Below are 7,892 nucleotides of genomic sequence, written 5' to 3' on the forward strand. Positions count from 1 at the left end.
ATAATCGTAAATCGTAAAATATCCAAATACTTGGATTTTTTTATTATTAATTTTTAAAAAATAATTTCAAAATACCGCAAATCGAGGCGTTTTGCAAACTTACGGCAAACGTCATTGTAAAGAGTGGACGTTGCAAAAATTGTTGCTTGCACTGCCAATAAAACGAGACGCTGCAATTGCAGCATCCCAGTAGTGTCTGTTGTTTAAGGCAGCTAATGCCGACCGATTTGCAGGTCCATGTCTGACGTTGTTGCATTCACTGTCTTTGGAAGGGGACGTTGCATGTGGTACACACAATATTTGTTGTGTAGGGGACCTGTGTACGTTGTTGCAAAATTAATTGTGTATACATTATTTATGTTGTGGACCTATCTAAGGATATTACGATGCATTTATTTGTTTTCGATTTAAATTTATTATAGGTTTAATCATTTGGTTGTGTACTGCCAAAATTTTAAATTATAACGCGATTTCAATATTTGTATATTTCGTTCATATTCATACTTTCATTCATTCAAATTCAACAATATAATATTCACATTTGCACAAACTTCGTATTTAATTTAAGTAATTGAAAAGCACACATAAAAAGTATTATATCATTAATTTTATTACTATATTTAATCAATAGATTATTATTATTTATTATATTTTTTTTTAAATATTAATTTTTTTTAACAATGATTTTTTTATTATTATTTATTACATGATGACTATAAATCGAGTTCCAGTCGATCCCAATGTTCTGTGATTGCAAACTACTCATATTTCATCAGCAGTTTCTTTTGAAACCGTTGATCATATTATATGAGTGAAGCGTTCGAATGACTTTATCTGTGTGTTATATCTTGACAATAATATACATAATCGTGTGCTGACATATTTAAATCGTATGTGGTTATATAGTGTTTTACAATGTGGTTTTCTCGTTTTTGATATCACTTGCTCTTGTTGAACAGTGACGTCGTGATACACATGGTTTCACTTTAGATGTGGTGAGACTTTAATAATACTACAAGATGTTTCAATTATTTTGGGTCTAAAAATTGATGGTGAGCCGGTGACTGGAGTAGGCTATTCACATACAATGAATGAATGCAAAGCATATGCCTCAATTTGCTAGGATATGAGCATCTATCATCACATTTTAAAGGCGGTCACTTGTCTATGACCTCGTTACACGCTCATAGTGAATAACATTTATTGATAATGATATCTCGAAGGTTGATGTGATTAAATATAATTGATGTGCAGCGTTGATGATAATCAAATGAATAATGTTTACAGATTATGAAAGAGGATGATTCTGACTTTGATTTTTGTTGTCGATCGAGTGCAATACTACACATGTGAGAGTGCGATTTTAGCGTTTCTATATCGTGAGTTATGTAATGCAACGCATATAGGGAAGTATAATATAAATATGTCTTTGTGTATCCTGCATGTATATATAATGTATTTTGACTCTTGATTACATAATTTATTTATTTTTTAACTCTATTTATTATTATTGACATATATGAGCTGTAGCATAATTAAACGTGTTAATCTTGATAGACAAGGTGCACCTCTTGTGCTCCTTCTGGTCATCTCGAAATATTTCCCGTTGGTCCTGATGGTGCATTGTAATATTTGAAAAATAATGTCATATATATTATAATTTTTTTAAATATTCGAGTAAGTAATCATATTTTTTAGAATTCTCTTCTAACTTAATTTATAAGGGCATCCGCATCCGTCGGAATTAATTCATGTTAATAACTTTCCATCTCATCAAAAATGATGGGGTCCACGAGCCACATATTCATTACATTAACACTTCCCCATTATTAACACACACCCACATTCATTTAATTTCAACTTTCATTATTTATGGGTCCTACTGTCCACTTACTCATTTTTTTTATTTTTAATATTTCATTATCTTTCTAATATTTTTAAAATTTTACAACAAATATTACTAAAAATAAATAGTATTATTATTTTAAAAATAACTTAATTCCAATATTCATTAAAATATTATTAAGAAATGAAAAAAAAGTTGGACTCTTTTATTTAAAATATTATTCAACACAATCTCTTTAAAAAAAACACAAAATACAAAGAAAACGAATTACGATAATCGAATATAGCCGTTGGTGCATAATTTTGACGTTTGAAAATAGCCGTTGGTGATAATTAGCGACGGTTTTTGAAAAACCGTCGCACATAGCGACGGGTGTTAAAAAACCGTCGCAAAAAGCGACCTTTTTTTAAAAAAAACAGACGCTTTTCACTTTGCGACGGTTTACGAAAAACCGTCGCAAATTTCGAAATAACGCCTTTTCTGATGAATTTCTTGGCTGCCATGTCAGCCAAGATTATTAATTCTTGCGCCCACATTGGTGGGCGAAAATTAATGGGTGTTATTAACACCCATTAACCAACCAATGTGGGTGCCCTAACACCATGAAATAAGGGCATCCGCATCCGTCGAAATTAATCCATGTTAATAACTCTCCATCTCATCAAAAATGATGGGGTCCACGAGCCACATATTCATTACATTAACACTTCCCCATTATTAACACACACACACATTCATTTAATTTCAACTTTCATTATTTATGGGTCCCACTGTCCACTTACTCATTTTTTTTTATTTTTAATATTTCAATATCTTTCTAATATTTTTAAAATTTTACAACAAATATTACTAAAAATAAATAGTATTATTATTTTAAAAATAACTTAATTCCAATATTCATTAAAATATTATTAAGAAATGAAAAAAAAGTTGGACTCTTTTATTTAAAATATTATTCAACACAATCTTTTTAAAAAAAACACAAAATACAAAGAAAACGAATTACGATAATCGAATATAGCCGTTGGTGCATAATTTTGCCGTTTGAAAATAGCCGTTGGTGATAATTAGCGACGGTTTTTCAAAAACAGTCGCACATAGCGACGGGTGTTAAAAAACCGTCGCAAATAGCGACCTTTTTTTAAAAAAAAACAGACGCTTTTCACTTTGCGACGGTTTACGAAAAACCGTCGCAAAGTTGCGATGGTTTACGAAAAACCGTCGCAAATTTCGAAATAACTCCGTTCATTCTGATGAATTTCTTGGCTGCCATGTCAGCCAAGATTATTAATTCTTGCGCCCACATTGGTGGACGAAAATTAATGGGTGTTATTAACAACCATTAACCAACTAATGTGAGTGCCCTAATACATATAATGATTTCTGTCATGAATCTATCATCTATTGAGATAAATAGGGACGATATTACACGAGTTTGGTCAATCCCAAGATACGTCTCACCGAGATAGAGTTAAGAGAGCTTTTAAATATTGTCAAATGATTGACCAAAACATGTTCACCTAACCATTTTAAAAACTTGTTAGGAAACAAAAATTAATACTAGGGTGAGACTAATTCAAACAATTATTCACCATTCATGCACATGTAATTTCAAAATTAAAAGATCAATGTATGTACAACTAGGCTGGAAAAAGTCGTTATGACCGAAAGCCCAAGTTTGAACCGTAAAAACTTCACCCATTATATAACCAGAAATCCAAGGAAAATAAAGAAATCTGAGCGTAAATTTTCTTACACAAGGGATACATTTCTGTTGCGAACATTAAGGGCATCTGTCTGTATACGGACAGCCGAAGAGATTCAAATGCGGGTACCCGATATCGTATTATTTCCTTGTTTGGCAAAGTGGGGTTACCTTTCTCTTACCTTTTGTGATTACCGCAGGTTCTGTGTTCTCTGAATATAAAGCTGTTATTGATCTCAGCTTTCCTCTTCGGATATTCTTTTTGCCTCAAGGTTTAAAATTTTTAGCTTATTGCTTGTAACATCTTGTTTACTTTTCATTTTCTTACACATTTATCAAAGAAATCTTATGGTTTTTCCTTGAATCGTGTGACAGATTGGCGAAACTTGTTCCACCTCGAGTAATACTTGCGACGCAGGTTTGATCTGCGGCTCTTGTCCCGCGAATGGCAACACCCGGGCCCGATGCACTCGCGTTCAGCCGCTGATTCCCACCACCAAGGTACCCCATATATATCGTGTTTCCTGATCTTGATTGAATATGGGTTTGGATTTCTTATCTGGGTTTCTGGATCAGGTTAAAGGGTTGCCGTTTAACAAGTATTCATGGCTGACGACCCACAATTCGTACGCTCGGACCGGGTCTACATCGGGGACGGGCTCTGTTCTTTTGTCTCCCACCAATCAGGAAGATTCCGTCACCAATCAGCTCCAAGTAATGTGACGGTATTTTGATTTCATCGTTAGCTGAATATTTTTAAAAATTCGAAACTTTGCAGAATGGTGTGCGAGGGCTTATGCTTGATATGTATGACTTCAACGATGACATTTGGCTGTGTCACTCCTTCGGTGGAAATTGTTTAAATGTCACCGCGTTTGTAAGTTCGTCTGTATATTCCTTTCGAATTGTAGATTATTTATTTGCTTACGACCTTGTCAGTTATTTATATCTGCTACATGTCTTTTGATATGTTACAACCAGCAACCTGCGATTAACGTGTTGAATGAAATTCAAGATTTTCTCGAAAAGAATCCGACCGAAATCGTCACCATATTCATTGAGGACTATGTGACATCTCCACAAGGCTTGACGAAAGTGTTTAATGCATCTGGCCTGAGTCAATACTGGTTCCCTTTATCTGAAATGCCTAAAAACGGTGGAGATTGGCCGACGGTGGATGATATGGTTCAGAAGAATTATCGGTTGCTGGTCTTTACCTCTAAATCCTCAAAGGAGGCTTCTGAAAGTATAGCATATGAATGGAACTACGTGGTGGAAAATCAGTGTGAGTTGTAATCGTCCCTTGATTCGACCGTAAATTTAAAAACTTTAATTAACAATAGAGTGTCGGGCACTTTAAGAAACATAGATATTCACAATGTTGTCACCTGCAATGTTCGGTTTAATATACCACGCTGGTAGCTATTAGACAATGGCTGCTGTCCAACAAATTTACACAAGGCCAAAATCTTGAAATATGACATGAATGGATAACTGTGTTTCCTGTGTTGTGTTATAGGAGAATAAATATCTTTAACTTGCAGCATGTTTACAAATTACAAGGAGCTATTAATAAGTAATATTGTCAAAGTGCAGATGGTAACGGTGGGATGAATGGTTCTTGTTTCAGTCGTTCTGAATCATCCCCCATGAACACGACTTCAAAATCTTTGGTCTTGATGAACTACTTCCCAACGGATCCTAATGCAACAGAGGCTTGTGTAGACAATTCTGAGGATCTGGTTACTATGATGAAGACTTGTTATGACGCAGATGGTAAACGGTGGCCAAATTTCATCGCAGTTGATTTTTACCAGGTATAGGTACATACAGTACAAGTTACTAGATTTATTTTTGCGATCTGAAGAACTTTATGAACCCAAAAAGTATGATCAGATCCTTTCTCAAGTCTTTCTTGCTTTCTTTTGTTGCAGAGGAGTGACGGGGGAGGTGCAGCCGAAGCCGTTGATGAAGCAAACGGACATCTGACATGTGGTTGTCTCAGCATAGCCTATTGCAGGGTATGCTAGTTAGCCTTGTGACGATTTTTCATAATTTACATGTCAAAACACACATTTCTTGCATGTTTTTTGCAACATAAGAGTTATTGGACACTAATTTAGTCTAAGTAACTTATATGTGTACCAATTTTGGCAGGCGAATGCGACATTTGGTACATGTGACGTCCCCTTACTTTCGCCTCCACCACCGGCTCAATTACCTCCAGACGCCACCTCAGCACAAGATCCTGGAAGTGGTTCCTGGATTATCAGACCTCTCCGACTTCATCGGTTTATTTTGATAATTTCAAACATGGTTCTCTTGCTGTGTAATTCCCACCTGTTTGGCTACAATTCCTTTTCTATTTAAGAAACATACTGGAAATATACTGTTGGCTTGTGTGTTTTTGGCGGCAACCAGAGAGATATTTGTATGCTATGAATTTCACTGGGTCACATTTTTTAATGAACAAAATCTATTTGTTCATTTATTTACGTCTTTGCAATCTTTCTTTCACCTGAAACGAATATTATCATAAAATCGGACAGTTTAAATTTTGGGTCACTTTGCAAGAATATAACCAGATGATCCTTACGTCGTCTCATTTTATAAGTATAGCCGTGCTCTGAGTTATAATCTTATCATGAATTGATTCAAATCATTTGGGGGATTATCTTAATCAATATGCGGGCAAATAAATACTATTAATTAACATAAGAGAAGGTCTTTTGTGAGACGATCTCATGAATCTTTATCTGTGAGACGGGTCAATCCTAACGATATTCATAATAAAAAGTAATAATCTTAGCATAAAAAGTAACATTTTTTCATGGATGATCCAAATAAGAGATCCGTCTTACAAAATACGATCCGTGAGACCGTTTCATACAAGTTTTTACCTTAACATAAAATAAGATAGTCATATATCAATCAAACCGGGATCTATAAAATATATCAAAAACTCATCTACAATGTACCATTTCCCCACACTATTATTTTTACAAGAAAATACATAATCAAGAATATTTATATACAAATAATTAGATACAAGATATATTGGTTTAATGTAATAAAATAATATAGTTACTTAAAGATCCATGGTATATACATAAAATTTTCTTATTACATATCATTTAACATCTTTTATTATAAAATTTAGATTTGTGACATTTTTTTAAAAAAACTAGATTTGTGACACTTATTATATAGTTTTTTTAAAAAATGATCCTTATCGTATATGCTAATCCAAAGCGTCACATGATTCCCTATAATGGCCCGGTCAGACCCATCTTGGTTCAATATTTGCAGTCTGGCCCAAGTCAATTTAGCTTAACTTTCCCCATGGGCAGCGGTAAGTGAGAAAGCACTGTATCCATTAAACCAGACCCCCGAAGGCATCCGGAAACAGACATGAAGGTTGGTGACCGCGGAATTCTATACAAAAAAGGAGCATTTTCCAGGATTTGGTCGTCCCTTTTTCTTTAATGCTGAAATTTTACAGAAGTTCGTATATCATCCCTCGTGCTTATGTTATAATCGCCCTTCAATTGTTTTCATGCGCATGACTTTTTGTTATAGAGTTGGACGAAATTCGGAAGCTAAAGACTCTGCAAGGGTGGCTCTGAAATCACCATGGTGGACATTGGGCTGCGAATATCAGGTCTCTTTCCTTGAGCTGTCTAAAGATTCCTCTAATATTGCATTGTCGTGGAGCAGCAATTTCTTGACCTTTTCCGTGTAATTGCATATGTCACACAATGATTGAAATACATCATTGTAGTTATTTTATGGTGTAGAAGATATTAGTTGCACCGTTACTGCCGCTTACAGTGTATGGTACATTGGCAGATATTAAGTCCTACAATTTATATTAGAACTAAAGTCACATACATATTTTCGTTCGCTCCAAGTTTGTGCAACTGTTAGAAGGAAGATTGGTTTAGAGCCTCAATCTATGTTGTTGTTTGTGGCACGATGATTTTAACATGACGGTATAGGCTAATGTATGATTGAAAATTTGAAAATATTGGAGTTGTATCTAGTTGTTTCACTTGTATAATTTAGTATTAATTTCATTAATGAAATTACCTAAATTGATCGCAAAAGTAATCAATTCATAAATTGTTTAATTGCATGAGACTTTGCATTCTTTTAAGTAATATTAATGTCTTATCAAACATAAACAAAAAAGTAGAACAATTTTTTTTCAAAATTATCATTTGTTGGGTATAATCCAGAACAAAATATAAACATAATGAAAGTTTTCAAACAACAAATTCCTTCAGAATTGTCAATATCAAATTTTAATTAGTAAAAGAAAAGTATAATTTCCGATATTTG

General features: G+C 34.0%; 1 protein-coding gene across 2 annotated transcripts; it reads left to right on the forward strand.

The window, feature by feature from the left end:
* The first annotated feature begins 3,479 nt into the window (after positions 1 to 3,479).
* Positions 3,480 to 7,259, forward strand: LOC142554855 (PI-PLC X domain-containing protein At5g67130-like). Of its 2 annotated transcripts, XM_075665585.1 has the most exons (10): positions 3,480 to 3,677; positions 3,752 to 3,823; positions 3,927 to 4,052; positions 4,128 to 4,265; positions 4,330 to 4,428; positions 4,533 to 4,836; positions 5,148 to 5,368; positions 5,486 to 5,572; positions 5,709 to 5,880; positions 7,131 to 7,259. In XM_075665585.1, coding segments are annotated over exons 1-10 (1,392 nt in total). In that variant the 5' UTR covers positions 3,480 to 3,506; the 3' UTR covers positions 7,133 to 7,259. The 2 variants fall into 2 exon arrangements, with proteins under 2 accessions (XP_075521700.1, XP_075521639.1); XM_075665524.1 differs by lacking the exon at positions 7,131 to 7,259 and having other exon boundaries at positions 5,709 to 5,938.
* The last annotated feature ends 633 nt before the right edge of the window (positions 7,260 to 7,892 follow it).

The sequence above is a fragment of the Primulina tabacum genome, chromosome 1 (genome assembly GCF_025594145.1).
Source record: "Primulina tabacum isolate GXHZ01 chromosome 1, ASM2559414v2, whole genome shotgun sequence".
In the NCBI taxonomy this organism is placed as follows: Eukaryota; Viridiplantae; Streptophyta; class Magnoliopsida; order Lamiales; family Gesneriaceae; genus Primulina; species Primulina tabacum.